This window comes from Ursus arctos, unplaced genomic scaffold, assembly GCF_023065955.2.
Source record: "Ursus arctos isolate Adak ecotype North America unplaced genomic scaffold, UrsArc2.0 scaffold_19, whole genome shotgun sequence".
NCBI classification, from domain to species: Eukaryota; Metazoa; Chordata; class Mammalia; order Carnivora; family Ursidae; genus Ursus; species Ursus arctos.
In genome coordinates this window covers 48,641,228-48,665,053 of record NW_026622863.1, presented here as the reverse complement: position 1 = coordinate 48,665,053, position 23,826 = coordinate 48,641,228, and the positions used below count along the sequence as shown (strand labels likewise).

Genomic DNA, 23,826 nt, shown 5'->3' with positions numbered 1-23,826 from the left:
CAGTTTTTCAGAGCACTGAAAGCATTAGTGTAGGTCTATGAATTATAGAATAAAACAGTTTGGATCCTTAGTCACAATATTCAAGGAACAAACCCAATGAGTTCTGATGAGTACTATTTGGAAGCCAGGAGTACAAATGGTAGTTGTGATCTTAAACAAACCGCCGCATTCGATTAATTTGGTATCTTGTGTTCTTTGTATAGACTGAAGGAAAACTGACTCCCAAGATAAATAATCAAAAGGTTTGGTTTTTTTTTTTTTTAAGATTTTATTTATTTATTCGACAGAGATAGAGATAGCCAGCGAGAGAGGGAACACAAGCAGGGGGAGTGGGAGAGGAAGAAGCAGGCTCATAGCGGAGGAGCCTGATGTGGGGCTCGATCCCATAACGCGATCCCATAACGCCAGGATCACGCCCTGAGCCAAAGGCAGATGCTTAACCGCTGTGCCACCCAGGGTCCCCAATAATCAAAAGGTTTTTAAAACACTAGTTTCATTTTTATGTCGAAAATAATAAAGAAGAAAAAGAAATTGTCAAAATCTCCCACAGTCCTGCAATGCCTGTGATGTTTCTTTTGGAAATGTTAACAGTCCTTGAGCATGGAAAGCAAATGCCTTTAGTATATCACTTAAGCGAAAGATATGGTTTTTTAATGTATGAGAGAGAGAGAGAGAGAGAGAGAGAAATCTGAAGGCTGGCAGTTCAGGGCTGCTATGTGGCTCCACAGTCATGAGACCCAAACTCCTTTTAACTTGTAGCTCTGCCATTCTCTGTCAGATAGCTTCCACCTCGTGGCCCAATGTAGCTGCCTGAGCTCCAGTCATCACATCTGAATTCCAGTCATCGAGAAAGAGGACGGGACAAAGAGTCACCTCCTTCCCTTTCACAATATTTTCCAGAGTTGGAAATTAATAAATGATATTTCCACACAGCAACAGGGACAGAGCTCAGAGACAAAACACCTACAGAAACGGGTAGGAAACAAGAGATTTAAGGCAGGATCAGCATGGTCTATTTCACAAAGGCGTAAAAGTTTGGCCTCAGCCTTTGGAGAGCCAAGCGTCCATCTCTACCCGCCCCGCCCAGCCCAGCAGGTCAGTGACTCTGTGGTTGCCTAGGTGATCATCCCCCTAATCCCATCAGCGGGGCGGGGCGGGGGGTGGGGAGAAGGCAGATGATTTCCATCAACCATCATTAGCTGAACACACATTGTCCAATTGTTAATTGCGTCCTTGATGTAACGAGAAGCCAAAATCTCCTCATGCTCTTTACATGTTGAAAAGTTTTCAGTTGAAACATAAAAGAAGAGTTTGTACTTTGAGAGTAAGATGCTAACATAATAAATGTTTATTGTAAAAGCTGCTGATTTTGTGACAAAAACAACTATGAAAGGCTTACGCATATTTATTTATTTGACAGAGACAGAGACAGCCAGCAAGAGAGGGAACACAAGCAGGGGGAGTGGGAGAGGAAGAAGCAGGCTCATAGCGGAGGAGCCTGATGTGGGGCTCGATCCCAGAACGCCGGGATCACGCCCTGAGCTGAAGGCAGACGCTTAAGGACTGCACCACCCAGGCCCCCCTTACGCATATTTAAAGAGAGAAGCAGATGCAAATATCAGAGAATGTGGTGGCCACACACATTTTGTTGTTTTGTTTTTGGCGATACTCATTTAAGAAGGACATCATGCCAAAGCCGAAATTGATTTTTTAAATAATAAAAGAACAAACAATAAAGACTGGACTTTATTGTGATTTATTACGAGTCTAATCTTTTTGAATGATTGAGTGTACTAGTATTCATAATATTGTATAAAATAACTATTAAGAACTGAAATAAGGGGCGCCTGGCTGGCTCAGTCAGAAGAGCACGTGCCTCTTGATCTTGGGGTCGTGAGTTCCAGCCTCACGTTGGGTGTAGGGATTACTTAAAGACATAAAACTTTAAAAATAATATTTAGTTATTTCATTGCATTTAAGCCACAACTCATTCAAGAAAAATGATCGGAAATTAAAAGCAGATCGTCAAGCTTGCTACTTTAAAATTTGGGGGAAATACTCCAAAATCAACTATAACATCCATGATGAATCATCTTTGATCCGGATATGTGAAGTTTAAAAGAAAAATAGAGAATTTTGTTTTTCATTTTGGACCTCGATGCAGAGAATTCGGTTACTCATAAGCCCTTTTCCGTGACCTCCTCTTGTCCCCGGTGCTGTTTACTCTTGAATCTACTACCCAACTTGTAAGGCGCTGACAGTGCATTACAATAATTAATTGTGGTGGGTTGTTAAAATAATGGCCCTCTGCGAAGCAAGCCGCCCTAGGCCACGCCCCTTTCGCTGCGTGACTTTGTCCTTGAGAGGGGGAGTCGGCTTCCCGCCCCCTGGATCTGGGCGGGTCTTGCTGACTACTCTGGCCAATAGCAGGAGGCGGAAGTGATAAAGCGTGACTTCCAAGCTAGGTCTTAAGAGACCTCGCTGCTTCTGCTTTTGTCACGCGCACAATCACGTAACACATAAACACAAAACATACATGCATATGCACACATATATACGTGCATTTATACACACATATACGTGCAGAAGTCCGCCCATATATATATACAAGTGCACATATACACACGTACACATACACACATTTACACACGTATATACACAAAACATATCCACATACAGATGCATACACATTCACACAAATACACGCACATACACATAGAGAAATGTGCGGGCATATACATAAAGCATGTCTTCTCTTTGGAAGGAAAATTGAGAACATATTATGGTTGTGGGTTTTGGGGGGAGGCGGAGGAGGGGGACGATGGCGGGTGCTTTCTATTTTCAATCCTGCGCTGTTGGAATGTCTAACGCTGTGCGTATTTTGTTTTAAAATGTCCACAGGGGCTATTTTGGCTGTGGGATTATGGGTCATTTCTTGTTTGCTCTTTATATGGACCCTTATTAAATAAAAACCGAACCACCACAACCTAAAAATAAAATCTGTTCGAAGCCAAGCCCACATTATTGGCTGCGACTACAGGGATTCTTTTCTCTTTCCCTTTTTTTTTTTTCCTTTTTCTGCAGGTCTGATCGCTCTTATAAATCTGTTGCCCGAATAAGACACATAGCCCTATCCGCGTATCCAAGTCCCAACACGTCTGCACATGTGAGATCGTCCAGGCCGGCAGCTGCCACCACTCACATTCCTCAGGCTCCGAGAAATGACAGGACCATCTGCCCAGGATTTATTCTGCCTTGGTGACATAAAAACTTTATAACAACAAATGATTGTGTAATGAGCCTGAACACAAGGGTTTGCTGTTAGTCTAAAAGACTTCATTTTGGCGAATTCAGGGTATTTCCCTCGTGACTTTTTCATTTGTGATAAGAAACGACAAGAGTTTTGCAACTCTGCTCAGGAAAAAAAAAAAAATTCCCCCATTGCACTACTTTGAACCTTTCTGGATCAGTGTAACGGAGCTCAGAATAAGCAGCTGTTTAAAACCAGGTCGCACAAGCCAAGACATTGTTGAAAAGAAAATGAGACCAGTGCATTTAACCACCATTAAAACGTTCAAGGAAAACACAATTTAAAAAATGCAATAAATAAAGGTTTTGGGGGTGCCTGGCTGGCTCAGTTGGAAGAGCTTCCAACCCTTGATTTCGGGGTTTTGAGTTCAAGCCCCCACGCTGGGTGCAGAGATTGCTTAAAATATAAATACATAAATTTCTTTTTAAAAAAAAGGTTTTGAAAACAGAGGGGAAAAAACACATCAGCGGGATGATTGTAAATACATGCATTCACAGTGTGTCCGTTTTTATTTTTGTTTTTATTTGTTTTTTTTAAGAATTTATTTGACAGAGATAGAGTCAGCCAGCGAGAGAGGGAACACAAGCAGGGGGAGTGGGAGAGGAAGAAGCGGGCTCATAGAGGAGGAGCCTGATGTGGGGCTCCATCCCATAACGCTGGGCACACGCCCTGAGCTGAAGGCAGAAGCTTAACCGCTGTGCCACCCAGGCGCCCCTATTTTATTTTATTTTAACTCCAGTCTAGTTAACACAATTTGCCGTGTTTTGGAGCCCTTGATGGCTCCCCGGTTTGCATTTTAATTTTTGACCCATTTGGAATTTATCTCAGTGAAAGGGACATAGGAATCTCTATTCTCCAAAGGTTTGGCCCCTTGGTTCTTATCTTGTCAGCTGATTTGCAATAATATGGCCTTCATCAAACCCAAAAATCTCATTTTTGGGGGCACCAAACTGTTAGGAATGTCATACATTTATTTATTTTTTTTTTAAGATTTTATTTATTTATTCAACAGAGATAGAGATAGCCAGCGAGAGAGGGAACACAAGCAGGGGGAGTGGGAGAGGAAGAAGCAGGCTCATAGCGGAAGAGCCTGATGTGGGGCTCGATCCCGAATCGCCGGGATCACGCCCTGAGCTGAAGGCAGACGCTTAACCGCTGTGCCACCCAGGCGCCCCAGGAATGTCATACATTTATGATGCATTTTGCAGTCAGGCGGGGCTTACTTGGCACCCGCCCCTCCCCCACCATTACGCTTCCTTTCCAAAATTTCTCGGTTACTCTCCCACCGTAAGAAGTTTTCAACAGATTCTCTTGCAACTCATACGTTAACCTCCAGGAGCTGGACAAAGAGGTAGTGGGGAGTTTTTGTTTTTCAGTGAAGTTACTAAGACCATGGACAGCTGTTCACATTGCTCAGACGGAATGTTAAAGTCACGGGGAGGCATCCAGCCGTGCCACTCCCCGCCCCCCCCCCCCCCCCCCCCCCGGACACGAGCAAGCACTCAGTTGTTACGCATTCCCTTGCTTTTACGAACTGATCACGCAGAGACTGGAGCTTTCCCACGGCAGCTGTCCCTGAGGTTTCCCTTGTCATTGAGTTGAGCGTGACAAGGTATGTGCTTTGCAGAAATAGTTGCGAGAGTTTTTCAGGCACGGACATGCCCGTACCCAAAATCTCAACTTTAACCAGTGTCCGCAGGGAGACTCCTTCCAACACAAAGACGCTTTATAAAAAGGGCAAATATTTGTTCAGAAATGGCAGGAGACACTTCCAGGAACTGTAGAAAAATCTGGTTAACTTAGCAATATCCGTGAATGTGGTTTGGGGGGTAATTTAACCTCTTTTCTTTTTTTTTTTTTTTTTAAAGTACCGTGTTGTTTTTTAAAGCAAAGACGAATGGGGAATAGGAAAAATGTCCAATGATCTTGACACGTCAGCATTCTAAAAACTTATGTGTTATCGAATGTGAGAATTCCAGGTAGGGACAGTAATAACATGTCCCCATATCACAAGCCCCACCCCTGTGCCACATCCACTCAGTTCTCCATCTCAGAAGTAATGTCTTCACAGTTATTTTTCCCTCCAGGGAAAAAAAAAAAAAAAAGAATCGATGCAAATGCTCCCATTTGTATAACCACATAGTGGTTTTCATCTATATGGAAATGATTGATCCCATGTGACCCCTACCGTGCCTCGTACACGGAAAATATTTTCCAAGTTGATCTGCATCCTCGAAAGACATCTCAGCCTTTCTTTTTAAGGCCCAGGGAGTGTCCCATCCACCCACAATGAATTCTTGCAGGGCCATGTCCACGGACACGTGCATCACTTTCACTTTTCACTCTTACGCAGACTCCCCCTGGATATTTCTCGAGTGGGTACGGTGGCATGCATTTGGGAGTATATAATGTTGGAGAAAACCGCTAAGACCCAAAACAAGGGCCATCTTGAAAGTGCAACAGCTTTCCCCACATTGTCCCCGGACTGGTTCCCACTCCCGACAATATCTCCAGTAAGATTATTCCATCAGAAACTTGCCAGCACCAGACATTACATGAAGTCCAGAGCTTTCGCCCATCAGATGCGTGCACGTGGTATCCCATGGGTGTCGTCTAGACCCTCAGCTCCATTCCATTGATCTGTATGTCCATCCTTCTCTTGCGGCTGTTTTTGCTGTGCATTTCTTTTTTCTTTTCTTTTCTTTTCTTTTCTTTTTTTTTTTTAAGATTTTCTTTATTTATTTGCCATGGGGGGGGGCAGGCAGAGGGAGAAACAGACTCCCAGCTGAGCAGGGAGCCCAATGCGGGGCTCGATCCCAGGACCCTGGGATCATGACCTGAACCGAAGGCAGACAGTTAACAACTGAGCCACCCGGGCATCCCAGGAGTTGTTCCTTTTTTTCTGGGTCATTTACACAAGCTTTTCATGAAGGAAGGTATAAAGACTTTGTCTATTTCCCCCCAGTGTGTCGCTGCCTTTCGACTATATGGGTTTTGGGTTTTTTTTTTCCATATAAGAAATTTAACTTTTCTGTGGTCCCAGTGGCTAAGTGGGTGGTTTTCCTTGAGGGTTTTGTGTTACATGAGACAGGAACACCCTCAGTCCCAACTGTTTATGTGGGGGTCACCCGTCCCTGGCACTCCCCAAGTCCAGCCAGCTTTAAAAAGCTTCTCCCCTTCAAGATGATCAACTACCCACCGCTTTTTCTCTCTGCCACTCTTCCAATTCTATCTTATACATCTTTTAATCTTTCTAGTATTGATTTTCATGTAAGAGGCAGCTTCTGTTTCCCCAACTAGTTAGCTTATTGTCCCAACGCCATTTTGTGAATAATTCATCTTTCCCACACTGAGTCGAAGCCCCGCCTATGTCAGAAACGAGATTTGTACATTTATCCTCCAGACTCCATATTCTCCCAATCTTCACTCTGTACCAAACTATTTTAATTATAGGTTTATAATCCATTTCATATTTAATCAGAGCCAATCCCCTTTCATCATTGACCTATCTGTTTTCTGGTGGTTTATTTCAGATTTTCTTCCTCCCTTTTCTTGCAGCTTGACAATCTTTAAATCTTAGACTCACAGAAAATGCTTCAATTAAGCACATACAGAATCTTGAAAAAGCAGTGGTAGGAAATTTTTGCTTCAGAGCTTTGTTCTTGAACATTCTCTAAGTGCTCACATTTCTTATCTCAGTGTGAAAGTCACAGAAGGAACACTCAGAATCACAAGCGTGAAAGTGGACTATAATCGTTGGCATTCCAGAACATTCCAGAACATTCCCACCGAGGCTGGGGCCCCGCGGCTTCGCCGGACTTGTACGCTCTGCAAGTGCTCTTGCTTTTCCGGTTTTGCAAGAATGGATGAGCCTGGGCTGGAATTTTAACACGTGACCCTTGGAAAGCCAGACATGGTCCTAACCAAAAACATGCTGATTAAAAAACTCAAATACGTATCTAAAGATGACGGGAAAAGCTGTCTTCCAAGATCTGCAGTGGAACTAATTTACCCGGCACTGAGAGATAATGTGGTTTCCACATGTGTTTGGGTTGGTGGCTTTTTTAATGCAGGGAAAGTATAAAGAGCAGCCCCCCTACTCCCCTCGAAAAGGATCCATGAGCCAGCTGCCAGATATTTTAATACTTAAAAAAAATTGAATTGAAATTCACATAACATAAAATTAGTCATTTTAAAGTGGACAATTCAGGGGCAGCTGGCTGGCTCAGTCGGTAGAACATGTGAGGCTTGGTCTTGGGGTCGAGTTCAAGCCCCATGTTGGAGTTCCAGAATATTCTCAGCACTGTGAAAGGAAACCCTTACTCACTAAGCATGAGCTCCTCATTCCCCCTCCCCGGACCCCGGCAACCAGTTCATCTACTTTCTGTCTCCATAGATTTTCCGAGTCTGGACATTGCATAGAAATAGCATCGTACAATACGTGGCTTTTTGTGCCCGGCTTCTTTCGTTTAGCTTAACGTTTTCAAGATTCAGCCACATCATAGCATGTATCAGTACTTCATTCCTTTTTAGGGCTGAATATTTGCTACTTAAGAAAAATAAGAACAATACGAGTGCTTAGTTAGAAACTGACAAAGTAGGGGCACCTGGGCGTCTCAGTCGGTTGAGCGTCGGACTCTTGATCTCAGCTCAGGTCATGACCTCAGGGTCCTGGGATTGAGCCCGAATCGGACTCTCTGCTCAGCGGGGAGTCTGCTTCTTTCTCTCCCTCTCCTTCTGTGTGCTCTCTCTCAAATAAATAAATCTTTAAAAAAATAAAATGTACGATTTGGGCAGAACTTACCTCCGCAAGGTGGGGATGGAGGGATGTAATTGGCATGGTCTGGTTCTTCATCTGGGGGCTGGTTTTGTTTGTGAAAATGTATCCACCTGAACACTTAAGATGATGTTTACTTTTCAGTAAAAGGTTTTAAAGCTATGGCCTGGAAAGAACATTCAGAGATCCGTTTCTTTTTTTTTTTTTCTTTTCTTTTCTTTCTTTCTTTCTTTTTAAGATTTTATTTATTTATTTGACAGAGAGAAAGACAGCCAGTGAGAGAGGGAACACAAGCAGGAGGAGTGGGAGAGGAAGAAGCAGGCTCCCAGCGGAGGAGCCTGATGTGGGGCTCGATCCCAGGACTCCAGGATCACGCCCTGAGCCGAAAGCAGATGCTTAACGACTGACCCACCCAGGCGCCCCTTCTTTTTTTTCCCCCCCCAAGATTTTATTTATTTGAGAGAGAGAGCATGAGCAGGGGGAAGGGCAGAGGGAGAAGCAGGCTTCCCACTGAGCAGGGAGCCCCGATGCAGGGCTCGATCCCAGGACCCTGAGATCATGACCTGAGCTGAAGGCAGACGCTCAACCGACTGAGCCACCCAGGCATCCTCGCAATACAGGATTATTAACTGTGGTCACCATGCTATAGCGTTGCTCCTGTTTTTACCTAAATGTCTCTTGATTTCATTTTTACATTTACATTTACATTCCTTGAGCCATCTGGAAGGTATTTGGGAAAACAAAGAAAGAGGTGGAGAATCCAACTCCAGTCTTTTCTTCCAAATAGCCGGCCAGTTTCCTAAGCACCAGCAATGCTGAGAAAAATCCCTTTTCTTTTCTACTAATTGAAAATAAATAGCACCCTGCTTAGAGTCTGAATTCCCAGATAGACGACATTCTATTTCTGGATGCATCCTTCTGCCCCACTGTTTCGTTGGCCTGTTTCTTCGTCATGAACAAACTACAGTCATATCACAACTTCATGACCCATGTCGCTGTCTGCCGGCTCCCCTACCCGGATTGATTTGCGTTCTCCTGAGTGTTCTGGCCGTTCTCAGAGGGTAGCCGATTTTAAATACTTTGCCGTGTCATGTCAGGATGTGGTTCGGTTAAACCAATCCAGATGCTGGCAAGTCAATAATGGAGAATTTGATTCATCTGGAATCATTAAACATCCTCCGGTAACCGAGCACCTGTCCCCTCAGAAACGCCAAGGTCACGGGCTGCAACAGGACAACCTTCTCCAGTAGCTCCTCTGGGGTGGAGATCTGTGGCACCCTCGCCGTGGACCAGGCAGCACCCCCCCACACACACACACCTTGAGTCCCTTGACCTTGAACTGAATGTGACCTCCACGCCCTTGAGATGTGGACCACATGCACGGCTTTATAAGAACAAATGTGTCAGGTGTGAGTTTTAAACACAGATCCATGCTGGGCTACAAACGGTTGTCTTATTTATTCATTCATTCATTCATCCAGCATGGAGCCCAACGTGGGGCTTGAACTCATGACCCTGAGATCAAGACCTGAACCGAGATCAAGAGTAGGACGCTCAACCCGCTGAGCCCCCCAGGCGCTCCTGGGCTACAGTCTTCATCCACAGCGCACTGATCGGAAGGGTACCCGGGCCCCGTGAGTGGGCTGGAGCTGGCTTACCACAAGTTTTATAATTGCACACAAAATGCATTAAACCCGCCCCGCCGGTGATGTGGTTTGTTCAACATCGCTATGGTTTTTCGGCTGCTAATTATTCAGCTCACAGCATTGTCAAGATGAAAATAAAATCTCCTCCTGGTTACTGTTTAAAAATTGCTTTTATAGGGGCGCCTGGGTGGCACAGCTGTTGAGCGTCTGCCTTCGGCTCAGGGCATGATCCTGGCGTTATGGGATCGAGCCCCACATCAGGCTCCTCTGCTGGGAGCCTGCTTCTTCCTCTCCCACTCCCCCTGCTTGTGTTCCCGCTGTCGCTGGCTGTCTCTATCTCTGTCAAATAAATAAATAAAATCTTTTTAAAAAATTGCTTTTATAAAACTTACAAAGTTACAGGCAGTGAAATGCACACATTCTAAGTGTCCGAGTCCGCAGGTTTGGGCAAATGCGTGAGCCTGTACAACCACCAGACACAGAACGTTCCGCCCCTCCACACCCTTCTCTCGCGCCCTCTCGCAGCCACACTCTGTCCCCACGGAAGCAAGCACAGCTGTGGTTTTTTCCCCCACCCGTAGATGAGTTTTTCCGGTTTGAAAACTTCTCAGAAATGGAATCGCACTGTAATGGTATAAGCTGAGTGTTTGTGACCCCCGCCAAATCCGGACGTTGAAATCCAAACGCCCAATGTGATGGCTTTAGGTGAGGCTTTGGGGATGTAATTAGGTCATGGGGGTGGATCCCCCGTGAATGGGGTTTGTGCCCTTCTAGGAGACCCCAGAGAGATCCCTTGCCCTCTGTCTGCCATGTGAGGGTGCAGGGACAGGTCACCCGTCTGCAACCCGGAGGAGGACCCTCCCCAGAACCACGTTGGTACCCTGACCGTGGACGTGCAGCGTGCAAAACTGCAAGAAATCGATGTCTGTTGTTTATAAGCCCCCGGTCTGTGCTATTCTGAACTAAGACAAGTACGCATGTGTATTTAAGGTCTGCCTTCCTCCCCTCAGCATAAAGTCTGTGGGATCTGTCCTTACTGTTGTGGGTATCAGTCCTTCATTCCTTTTTATTATCCAGTGACATTCCCTTGGAGCCGCTCCTAGGAATCTACCCGAGGGAAGCGAAAACATCTGAGTGGTTTCCAGATTCGGGCTATTATGGGCAAGAAGCTGCTATGAATATTCATGTTCATGGCTTTGGTGGACATGTTTTCCTTTCTCTTGGGTAAACACTTAGGGTTGGAATGCCTGGGTCAACACGACAAGGGTTTAACATTTTAAGAAACTTCCAAATAGTTCTCTACAGCGGTTGCACTATCCCTGGCTACTTTTATTTAGTTAATTCATTCGTTCATTATTTAATTAACGATTTGTGTGGGGAGTGTCATAGAGAGTATTTAAAAGCATGATATGAAAAGTGAGACCCTCCATATCGCTATTTGAATCTCCCATGGTCCCTCCTCCCAAAATAACAACAGTGACAGTTTCTTATTACTGCTTTTTTACTGATCACTTCCAGAGAAATAAATGATGCATACACCAGCACTTATATACAAATCTTCCTTTATCTTTAAACAAATGCGATCTTTTTTTTTTTAAGATTTTATTTATTTATTCGACAGAGATAGATACAGCCAGCGAGAGAGGGAACACAAGCAGGGGGAGTGGGAGAGGAAGAAGCAGGCTCATAGCGGAAGAGCCTGATGTGGGGCTCGATCCCATAACGCCGGGATCACGCCCTGAGCCGAAGGCAGACGCTTAACCGCTGTGCCACCCAGGCGCCCCTAAACAAATGCGATCTTAATATGCATTCTTGTGAATTTCTCCTTAAATGATGGCCTCAAAAGCCTTTCACATGAGCACATGGTATTTTGTCCTAAGAATGCCCGGTGGTTGATTTAATCAGTCCTGAAATCACAGGCTTCTAGAGCGCCTTGATTGGACAAACCCACCTTCCCACCAACACTGGGTGAGACTGACTATTTCTCCACAGCCTCACCAGCAGTGGGTTTTTATCCAACTTTTACATTTCTGATTGGTGAAAAACTATAATTTATTGCTTTTTTAAAAAGTGTTAAAGATTTTATTTTTAAGTAATCTCTACACCGATCGTGGGGCTCAAACTTACAATCCCTAGATCAAGAGTCACGTGCTTCACCGAGACAGCCAGGCGCCCCCATATAATTCACTGCTTTTGATTCTTATATAGACATGGGCTTGAGTGTCCCTTTCACACACTTATTAGCCATCTTGATTTTTTCCCTCTAAACTACATGTTCATGGCCTTTGTATATTTTCTTCTTACTTCCTTTTAGCTTTTGGTAAATGAATTAGCCCATGTCTGTTATATAATGCTGTTAATATTTTCCCCAGGTTGTGGTTTATCTTTTTTCCCCCTCACTTTCTTTTCAGGGGTGAAAATCACAGACTCTACACTCCTAAATGTACAGCAAGTTTACATTTTTATGTGTTACGTACATATTTTTTCATGATGTGGTCACCCCTACCTAGTATGGTTTTTTTTTTTTTTTTTTTTTCTGCCAGAAATTTCCATGTCTTCCCATAGGAAAACAATTTTCCAAGATCTTGCTTGGCAGAGCCAGGATATGGCTTTGGCAAAATGGAGCCAGAAGTTTGAAAGTGGGAGTCACAGGAACTTGGTATCGTAATAGAAACACTAAGCCTCGGACCACTCCTTGTCTTCCCCCAAATTGCAAAAGTCACAGGAGAAATGCCGGTCTCACACAGAGCTCCAAGATGATCCCTAAGGCCATGCTGCCATGCTGAGACCTGCCCTGCATTCTCTTGTTGGTACACGGCCATCAGGCCTGGAGGAGAGCCAGGACTGGATCTGTGGGAGCCGTGCCTGACATTTCACTGAGCAGGACACACGCGCTGGGTAGAGCCGGGACCCCTGGGGACAGCGTCACAGGCCTGGACGTGCCCTGCGGTGAGCTTTAGCGCCGACCCCAGAGCTCTCTGGTCTTCCCCAGCACCCTTTCTGCCACAAAAAGCTCAAATCTAGAAGCAGAGGTGGACAGAAAACATTACTGCATTATCTATGGGGGAATGAGTTCAACTGACCACACTACCAAATGTTTGTTTGGATTACATAATGCATTTGCTTGGGTGCTTTTAAATGTCTGTGACGTGATATTTTTTTAACGTGGGGAAATTAAAAAAAAAAAAAAAGGCAATTAATCACCCCAGTAGCACCACCAGATTGATATTTTGTTAACACAGGTTGACCAGTGTTCTTTGGAAACATTAGTTGCAATTGTCAGAGATCAAGAAAATATCCAGAAATGTGGCCCCAATTTAAGCAAACAGATAGGCTCTCTGAAGCTTTGTCCTAATACTTTCGTCACAGGGAATACATACAGTGTAGAAAGGTTTGCCCCAAAGGTGGCAAACGCTACCTTGTTTTGACTGCGTTGATCGCAACAAGAGTGTACGGAGCTCACTTTTCAGCCGATCCCTCGCTCATTTGCAATTTGCCTGTTCAGATGCTTTGCCCATTTTTCTATGAGGTTGTTTGTCTTTTGCTTATTAATTTGAATTCGTGGTTGATAAAGTTTAAAAGTTAGATCTCGGGGCGCCTGGGTGGCACAGCGGTTAAGCATCTGCCTTCGGCTCAGGGCGTGATCCCGGCGATCTGGGATCGAGCCCCACATCAGGCTCTTCTGCTATGAGCCTGCTTCTTCCTCTCCCACTCCCCCTGCTTGTGTTCCCTCTCTCGCTGGCTGTCTCTCTCTCTGTCAAATAAATAAATAAAATCTTAAAAAAAAAAAAGTTAGATCTCTGCTGTGACGTACAGTGGAAATATTTTCCAAGTGAACCGTTTGTCGTCTTCTTTATAGTAACATTTGTCATGAGGTGGCTTCGAATGTTTGTGCTGGGGCGCCTGGGTGGCTCAGTGGGTGAAGCGTCTGCCTTCGGCTCAGGTCATGATCCCAGGGTCCTGGGATCGAGTCCTGCATCGGGCTCCCTGCTCAGTGGGGAGCTTGCTTCTCCCTCTTCCTCTCTCTCTGTACTCTTGTCTTTCTCTTTCAAATAAATAAATTAAATCTTAAAAAAAATAATAAATGTTTGTGTTGACACTTGATCTTCTTCCTTTCATGGCCCTTACATTTTATATCCTGCTTAGAAAAGCCTTTCTCACAACAGAATGATGGATGAATTCATCTATATTTTCTTCTACAACTGTTATTTTTAATATTTTATTCTTTGATCTAGCAAATTCATCTTTCATAGGGAAAACTAGCCACCCCCAGCACAAAAGCAATTATTCAATTATCTCTCTTTTCCCTCTGATCTGCAAAACCACCAAACGAAATGTCCCAAATCCATGTCTGTTTCCGATTTGCTCTTCTGTTCTACCGCTTTCTCTGTGATTGCGGATTCAGGACATATTTGTATAATATCTTTTAATAACCCACAAGGCCACCCTTTCTCCTTGTCTGTTCTAGAATTTTCTTGGCTACTCCAGCTGTAAAAAAACATGTTAAACGATTCACTCTGCAATCACAGGAAATGCTCAAATTAAACAGATCCTAAGGCTTGGAAGAATAATGGTAGTTTGGGGTTTTTATTGGTGTTGAATTTTTAACACTAACAACGGCTTACATCCTTCCCACAAAGGGGTATTAGGAGAACCCCTCAATTGACAATTGGCACAAAGTCAGCTATAGAGCCAGATTATGCTGGTGAAGTTGGTTCCAGGTTCACTTCTATAATTACTGCAGTGAAACCGGAGCAGACAAGCCGGTGGGCGAGAGAAATTTCTGCCACGTGGCTGAGCTCCCCTGCTCCTGTAAGTGCACTGTAGAGGACATCCTTGGGCTGGGATTTTATTTTATTTATTTATTTTAAAGATTTTATTTATTTATTTGACAGAGATAGAGACAGCCAGCGGGAGAGGGAACACAAGCAGGGGGAGTGGGAGAGGAAGAAGCAGGCTCCCAGCAGAGGAGCCTGATGTGGGGCTCGATCTCATAATGCCGGGATCACGCCCTGAGCCGAAGGCAGACGTTTAACGACTGTGCCACCCAGGTGCCCCTGGGCTGGGATTTTAAAACCAAGGCAGCACAATGAAAAGCAATATGGCATTTCTTCAAAATAATAAAAATAGAATTATCGTAGGATCCAGCAGTTCCACACCCGGGAACGTACCCTGAAGAACGCAAGGCAGGAACCCAAAGGCTACCTTGTATGCCTACGGTCGCAGCAGCTCGACTGGCAACAGTCAAAAAGGGGAAGCAACTTAAATGCCCCTCAGCAGACGCGTGTATAAATAGATAAGTGACATGTGCTATATCCCCACGACGACTGTCACTCAACTTTAAAAAAGAAGGAGATTGGGACCCAGGCTACCACAGAGATGAACCTTGAGGACATTATCCTCAGTGACACAAGCCGGTCACAGTAAGACACACACTGTAGGAGGCCACTTACAGGAGGTGTCCAGACCAGCCAACGTGATGAGATTGACAGTAGATGGCGGTGGGGCGCCCGGCTGGCTCGGTGGGCGGAGCATGCCACTCTAGTTCTTGGGGTTGTGAGTTCGAGCCCCATGTGGGGCACAAAGCTCACTAAAAAAAAAAAAAAAAAAAAGGAGAATGGTGGCTGCTGGGGGCTGGGAGGAGGGGGAATGAGGAATCATTGTTATATGTAGAGCTTCCATTTTACAAGATGAAGGGAGTCGTGTGGACGATGGTGGTGATGGCTGCACGACAACGTGGATGTCCTCGGTGCCCCTGAACTGCACACTTAAAAATGGTGCGGACGGTACGTTTCCTGTCAAAACTCATCCAACAGGTCACTTAAGATTTGTGCATTTCACCAATTATCAAATATAAATGGATAATAAACCTACATCTTCATTCTTTACCTATTTGCCATCCAGCACGTACCGCACAGCTCTTTCTAGAGCGCCCGTGAGCCCCTGGCCCGGCCACTATCACTACTGTGGTCACCTCCTTCCTCACTGGGCTTCCAGCTCTGGCCTCATGTCCCCCCCTCCCCCCGCAGCCTGTGAAAACCTAAGTCTGGTCACGACCCTCTGCTCAGAAGCCCCCAATTCTCCCGACTCACTCAGACTGAAGCCAAAGTCCATCCTTTCCGAAGCCCACAAGTCCCTCGCGATCAGCCTCCCAAACAGCCCTGACCTCACCTCCTCATTTCCTCCTCGCTCCTCCTCTGCTCTGGCCACACCCGCCTCCTTCTCGCTTTTTAGCAAAAGCACCAGACATTCTTCGTGCAGACGCTTCCCTCTGCCTGGGACGCTGTACCACCAACCAGCTGCCTGTCTCACTCCCTCACCTCCTGCAGGTGTGTTAGACGTCACCTCCTCGCAGAGACCCTCCCTGCCCACTATACAAAACAGCCGGCGCTCTCTCCCACACACACACTCACTCATCCGAACCCTCTCCCGCCGTGTATTTCTGCACAGTACTCAGCATCCCTTCGGGATCACGCAGCTCGATATGCGCCGGCCACCTCCCAGCAGAATGCAGGAAACTTTGTCTGGTTCCTGGCTGTCACAGGGTCCATGCCCCACACCTCGGGGCCGACTCAACGCACGGATGGCGGGGACACTGCCTTCGGGGCCTTGGGTGGTGAACGCAAAAGCTCCTGGCATCACTCCCGTGTCCCCCAGAGGAATGGTAACGGCGGGGCCTTGCTCCCAGCACAGCCCTGAGCAGAATGCTGCCCCCTTCCAGAGAGGGACTGAGAGGCTTCCCTGCAGACAGCCGACTTCCCGGCATCTGGCCAGGCCCCGTCCCTGGGTGTTCTCCCTGCCTCCCAGCTTCCGGCCAAGTCAGCCTTTCAGACTCTACTGCCAGCCTGGGCAAACCAGAGCGAGTGACTGACTACATCTTGGGAGGTACTTAAAGATGCTGGCCAGATATGGCTTTTCCATAGGGGGAGAAAGGGGAAAGCACGCAATCGATAAACCCATTACCGGGTTCTCTATGTGCCTCTCCCCTGGCACCTCATTCACTCCCGGCCCCAAATGCCAGCTTCCCTGTTGGTCTCTTGTGCCTCTTCCCTCCCTGACCATCTCCACGGACCTTTCAGAAAACCCCGATGTTGGTCCTGGAGGATCCTTCCTTCCCTCCAACCTATGTGTGCGTTGAATTCTCAGGAGAAACGGTGGAAGAGACAGGTTCCCAGTAAAGATAACAATCTGAGGGATCCCGACTCAGCAGGTGGGGCCCAGGAAAGGCATTTTTAACAAAGTCCCCAGGTGACTGATGCAGTGGCCACCCCGGGTTAGGGTTCAGGAGGGCCTCGCAGGGGGGGGGGGCTGGGCAGGAGAAAACGGAATTTGTAGCTGAAAAACCTGTTTGTCTGAGGAGAGGGGAGGAAAGGGTCTTCCTCTTCCAGCTGCTTTTCAAACCGAAATAACATTTTCAGAAAAACTCTCGTCACCAGTTACCTGTTTTCGAAACTTCTAGAAACCCCAAGATCTGCAGGAGATCCTCTCGCGTTGGTGGCAGACCGCAGAGCAAAGAGGACACCCCAAAGGCATCTTGTCATGGAAAAGGGACGATCCTTGCAGGACTGACAACAGCTCGTGCCAGGCTGGGAGTCTAGGACAGTGTGTGTTGTTCACTGGAGGGACCCTCTTCTCAAATAATCCATGACCTCACCTACAAGAGTGTCAACAGATATTTAATTTGCTACCCTTTATTTTGTAACATACATGTTTACCTTCCCCCATCATGGTGGCCATCTGTTAACACAATGAAGCCCTAATGGACCCAATTTTGAAACCGGGTGCTGGGGAGTCCCAGGCTCTCCTCGCCTCGAGAGGCCAGTGCGCTGGGGTTTTGTTTCATACAAACAGAAGACCTCGATGCACATGGATAGGGAGGAAGAGCTGCAAACGGAAACCGTTTTTTTTTCCCCCAAGTCGTCCTCAGTTAAGACTCATCCAGGTTTTTGAAATTGTCACGAGACGTTTATTTTCAAGGCGGAATTACTAACGACATCTAACACCTGTTCACGTTGCCAAGCACAGGAACCGAAGTCAGAAGAGAGCCCCTGGACACATCGAAGGGCTGAGACGCCGCACGACGACGATATTATTACTGGGCGCCACGTGAATACACCGACGTGCTATCATACAGCTGAAAATCACAGCGTGTAACAGGAGCGTGTGAATTACAGAGGGAAACTTCTTCCGGAGCGGTACAGCACAGGGCATGCGCAGAACCCAAGCTCGCCCACTTGCAACCTCTCTCATCAGCCACACGTACAAGATCGCCTATATGCAAATAGATGGCAGAAACAACTCACTGGAGAGCTGCACAAAATCAAGTTCACTTAGGAACCCAAGGTAATTTTCTGATCGTCTCCTAGGTGACTGGTTTGGCTTACGACATGTTCAAGCTCCAGGTTTTTCTGTTTTTGTTTTTGTTTTTAAGACATGAAAAAAATAGATTCGGATTACATCTTTGAGCATGCCTTGGGCCTCCCGGACACTGTCTGAGAACCACTGGCATTGGGTATCCTGCTCCCTCCCCCTACATACACACACACACACAGAGGACACATGGTACGCTAGTCTATTCAGAGAACGGAAATGAACAGCCAACTTTTTCAGAATTTTTCCCTCTCTTACTATAACGTGAGAAGCGTCCTCATGTCTTCAAGTGGTGGCGCTGGATGGCCTTAGGGCTGGGATGCCAGGAGTGCCTGAGTCCTTCCCTCCCAGTCACCCCTCCTCCCCACAGGCCTCCTAAGACCATCTGACCCCAAATGGGAATCCAAGTACCATTTTTATTCACAGAACCTACAACTCCAACACTTCAAAGCCTGAGCGCACATTCTTGTCCCCCAGAACTCTTGGGACCTTCCTGCCCTCTGGCTAGTTAACTGGAGGGAGAAGCGGAACAGCAGGAAGGGGCGAGGAAGGAAGAGCAGGAAGGGGTGAGGAAGGAAGAGCAGGAAGGGGCGAGGAAGGCAGGTCCGCTCTGAAGATCTCCGCTTAACTTCCCAGGGGTGAAACACAGAGAAGGTGGGAGAAAATGCCAGGTCCTGCATGCAGAGGTCGGCTCACTCGCCAGGAAGCAATGAGGATGAAAGGCGGAACAGGAACAGGAACCCTGCGCATGTATGAAAAGTGAATATTCTAGGGTTTTCCTAGTCTGCTTAGCGACTCTCCAGCCTCTGCAGGGGAGTCGGGGAGGGCAAAAGCAGGCCTGGCAGAGAAAAGAGCAGAGAGGTGCACCCCCCTCCCTTATTCTCTCCCACCTAAGAGCTCACGCGTGGTTTTCCATCTCTCCAAACTGGGTCCCTAAGAGTCAAAAGTCAGGGTTCATTCAATAAGGAAAAAACCTTTGTTCCCCATCTGATACTTCTTCCTTGGTCTTCTTTCAACTCATTGGGTATGGGTGGTCCCCCAAATCGAAGCTTTCTGGGTTCCGTGGATAAATTAGAAGAGCTCAAGAAGGAAGCAGGTGTCATTTGGAATTTTTCTTACTTCCTTGGGTCTTTTAAGTGCTTGAACATTTCTATCCCACAATCAGACTTCCAGAAAACTCCACCCTCAAAGCCATCGACCTGGAGCAATGTTATTACTCCAAACGGTTCAGTTCTTATCAAGGGAGCTGGGTCCGGATGGAGTAGCAGAACGACCTGAGGCTACCACAGCGACACTCACCAACGAAGGAGGGGTGGGGGTTTGCTTTGCCACCTCCCGCTCATAGGTGTCCCCAAGGTTGGCCTTCAGGGGCTCCTAGGAGGGAGGTCAGGGCTCCCGCCCTCTAAAACCTCAACTGGTGTGTCATCCGCCCCCTCCGCTGCACTGGGCTCCTCCTCACGCACCACCCGGCCCGCCTCGCCCCTGAGCGCCTGGGCGCCCACCTGCCGCTCCTGCTCTGGTTCCCCACTCATCTGCTTGCCGGCACAACCCAAAAGACTTCTGTTCTCATTCTGACCCCTGGAGGCAAGAGGAGAGCCTTCTGGCTTGGCCTTTGGGCCCCGAGACGTTGAGGCTGGTAATGCCACCGGCTGGGGGCCTTGGAGGGCCTTCTGAACTGAGCCATCTCTTCTTGAACCCGGCCCTTTCTTCGCCATCATTGGCTTCTTCTTGGCATCTTCTGAAGCGACAAGGACATACGAAACAGGGCCCAAGCTCACCTTCTTCTTCTTTCTCATGGAGGCGGGGCTCTTTGCCAAGGCCCAGCCCATGGCCTTCTTCTTTGGGGGGCCCTCTTGGCCGCCATCTTGGTCTGACTGGGAAGCGACCCCAGGGCTCACAGCTTCTGAGCCCGCATCATGGGACGGGCTGCTGGGAGCCTTCCAGGCACAATTTGCCACAGGCTTCTTCAAAGCCGACTCCTCCTGCTTCACACAGGGCTTTCTGTTGCTCCTGATGGATTCTGAGACCTCCATATTTTCAGCACCAGCAGCCGCAGGATCCTCCAAGGAGGCTGAGCTGTTGGAATGGTGGCCTTTGGGCTTCTTCCAGAGCACTGATTCCTGCCTCGGGGGTTTCTTCTGCTTCTTTCTCCTGGAGCGACTTTTAGCTCCAGCCCGGCGAACCAGAGGTTTGGGGGGGTCACCTTCGTCTTCCGGGTCATTCCAGCCGTCGGGATTCTCCATCTTCAAAGCAGAACCTACCTCGGCAGCCCGCCCTGGCTCCTTCTTGACCTTTCTCTGCACTGCTGGGGCTGAGGCTTCCGAAACTGCCCAGGCATCAGCCACTTCTCGAGCCCTGGCTTCCTCGCGGCCGCGGATCTCGGCATCCATGTAGAAGATGATTTGCACCACTGCCCCCAGGAGCACCCCCAGAGCTTCTGCCCAGTTCTCTGGGGGCTGATTCTGGGGCCGTGGGGGGTGGCTGAGCTGGAGGAGGCGGACCACATCCTCCCAGGTGCGCCCCTCGGCATCCAAGAATTCATTCAGATTTTTTAAAAACTCAGCATCCTGGGTGGGGTCTCTACAAACCACTCTCCAGACACCCCCCCTTCCTGGGAATTCCCGGGGTATGGCCCTGAGATTCACACCCTCTCCGACCTCAATGAGGGCAGCTTTGGCATTCTCCTCCCTCAGAAAAATCTTATTGAGCACGAAGTATGGGCCCAGCGGGGAGAGGACCCCATTCAAAGTCTCCTCAATTTCTGCTTGACCACAGTCCTCGGGGATGCCCGTGACCAACAGGGACCTGTGGATGTCCACTTCCATCCCCCGGCACCAGTCCTCCAGAAGGTTCATGGCCATGGTGGCGGACACCTAGCGGCTCTAATCCCACGTGCACTCGACAGTCTACAAGGTGGACGAGGGAGGCAGCAGTCCCCAGATATTAATCCTGCAAGGTGACAGGAGAGGGAGGTCAGATTCCCCAGAAGACCACCAGGCTCAGAGGTCTCGGCTGCCCCCTGCGCGGCGGACCCGCAGGCAGCCTCGCCCTTTCCCAGGCCCTGCTCCCCAAACCCGGACCCGGGTGCTCACACGTGTCTTGCGACGGCCGAAAACTGCGCTTGGCACTGCCCGGGGCTCGCCCGGCAGGGATCTGGCAGCCCCGCCCCCGGCCGTCCGGTCGGATCGCGCCAAGGACGGGCCGCCGGGATGCAGCCGCTCTCCAGGCGCCGGCTCGGCCCACCCGGGCCGGCCGCTCCCGGCGGAAGGGGCCGAGAAGCTAGCGTCCGCCCCCGCTTCGGCCCCGGCGGGTCACGCGCCGTCTCCCCTGGATCCCGGCAGCTGCGCGGAGCCGAGGCCGGCGTCGCAGCGCGCGCTTGCGCACTTGCGGCCGCGCCGCTCCAGCGGTCGCCATGGCAACTGGCCTGCACTGGCGACGCGCCCTAGGGCCTGGGGAGCCCAGCGCGAGAGAGGGGGTGGGTGTGCGGTTTAGGAGCTCACGGAGCAAAGGGTCTACGCATTCTCCGATTTTCCCTCCAGACGCATCCTTTCCACGCTTTTCAATTCAACGTGGGCCTCGGGGACTGGCGGGGGGGGGGGCGGGGGGGGGGAGGGTGGATGCCCTGACTTCTATGATGGTGACCAACTAGTCCTCCTACCATCTGCCTTTCTGTTGGGTTCAGCCCACCGGACTCCTGGGAGCCACCAGAAATCTAAGGGCGAGAGGAAAGAGCAGCTTTAATCCCCTCTGAGTTTCTCTAACTAAGCCGCAGCTCCTGACAGCTCTGTCATTCGGCCGCAGTTACTCTGGTTCCAGAAATATCCAGAAGCTTCTAGAAACGCCCCCCTTCTGCCCCACGTGCCCTTCAAGCCTGGGATAGTGCCTCACCTCTCCTTGCTGGTTTCCTCGGTTGCTGCCCACAGGTGCACGCCTTTGTTGATAGTTAATGAAACACTTTCCAATGCCTCAGTGTGAGTCGCTGTTTGCTGTCAGGACCTAGCAATGCCGCTGACTGGCTGCGCAGCCTCAGACACTTTGAGCTCTCCGAGCTCTTTGCTCTTCTCCCTAAAAGGAATACCAATAAAACCTTCCTGATCAGAACTTTGAAGGTTCGGGGATATCACATATGAAAGCTGCAGCAAAGTACAATTTTGGCCTGAGTATTCAACCAAAATCTGTGATTTGGATTCCATTTTGGAATTGGGGCCTTTGCAAGACCAAATAACCAAATGCATGTTCCGCTGTCATCTCTTGCATCCCTGAACTTGGGCGTGATCGATCCTTTGATCTTGCAATATGGGTGTGATCGCCCAAGTTCTCACGATATTTCATGCAAAAAAAAAAAAAAGACATGTCATTCAAATTGTTAAATCTCAATATCTCATTCCAATAAACACTCTAGCTATAACTAGAGTTTAAAAATCTTGGGGCGCCTGGGTAGCACAGCGGTTGAGCGTCTGCCTTCGGCTCAGGGCGTGATCCCGGCGTTCTGGGATCGAGCCCCACGTCAGGCTCCTCCGCTGGGAGCCTGCTTCTTCCTCTCCCACTCCCCCTGCTTGTGTTCCCTCTCTCACTGGCTGTCTCTGTCCTGTCAAATAAATAAATAAAGTCTTTAAAAAAAAAAAATCTCATGGGCTTGACCTGTGGAAATTCTATTATTCAGCTGAAGAATGAATGTGTATCATCATGCGGTGGTTTTAAAACATGGCCGTACGTTTTTTTGATATTCCTATCGAAAGGTGGTGATCTATGTCCCTCTCATTGAATCTGAGCAGACTTGTAAATTTTTAATCAATAGAGAGTGTGGTCAAAGGGAGATGATTGGGCCAAGAGCATCTCGGAAGGGAATCTGTGTGACTGCTCATGTTATAAAGGGCCATGCCACTTCTTCCTTGTTTGTTGGGACGCTCTCATTCTTGGATCCCTGAGCTCCAAGTAAGAAGGTCAACTAGCCTCTGGCTGCCATGTTGTGAGGAAGCTCAAGCCAACTGGAAAAGCCACATATGCGTGCTCCAATCAACAGTTACCAGCTGAGCCCAACCTTCAAATGATCTCGGCCCAGGCACCAGACATGTGAGTAAGGAAACTTCTAGATGATTCTAGCTCCCAACCATTTGACTCACTCCCCAACCATTTACATCTTCCCAATTGAGGCCCAGGCATCATGTAGCAGAAGCAAACCATCACTGCTGTCCCCTGTGTGAATTCCTGACCCACAGAGTCAATGAATGTAACGAAACAGTTGTCTACACTGCTAAGTCTTGGGGTTGCCTGTTAGGCAGCAAGAGATCATTGGAAGATCCTGCAAAGGTGAAATGCAGCGAGAACAATGAGGACTGAGAAAGCATTACTACAAAAGAAAAGAAAGCAACAACCTTCAGTCTGCTCCCCAAAAGATTCCCCCAAACAGCTTTTTCAGGCAGTGCTCGTAGACGTGCCTTCATGGGATTTCAGTTCTGTGGGATTGTTTCAATGATATAGCATCATCACCACCAACAAGATCTTCCAACTTGTGAGTTGAAGAGGAAATAAATTATCTACTGTGGTCAGTTACTTTTAGCAAAGAAGGAAATCTTGGCAGTTTGGTGCCATGTCAACATCAACAACGCTGATCAAAAATGTCTTGTTCCTTCACCAGCCATTTAGTATCATAAATGTGTGGCAGAGAGACCAGAGAAGCCCGCTAGTAGCCATCTGTGCTACAAAATTACACTGGCGACTAC

At 48.0% G+C, this 23,826-nt stretch overlaps 1 protein-coding gene across 1 annotated transcript; it reads right to left on the bottom strand.

The window, feature by feature from the left end:
• Nucleotides 1-17,676: 17,676 nt before the first annotated feature.
• On the bottom strand, nucleotides 17,677-21,441 carry PNMA8A (PNMA family member 8A). Its single transcript, XM_048224034.2, has 2 exons — nucleotides 21,196-21,441; nucleotides 17,677-21,052 (listed from the first exon to the last, which is right to left on the bottom strand). Exon 2 carries the CDS (start codon nucleotides 20,962-20,964, stop codon nucleotides 19,468-19,470), a length of 1,497 nt encoding a protein of 498 aa, XP_048079991.1. The 5' UTR covers nucleotides 20,965-21,052; nucleotides 21,196-21,441; the 3' UTR covers nucleotides 17,677-19,467.
• Nucleotides 21,442-23,826: the final 2,385 nt, after the last annotated feature.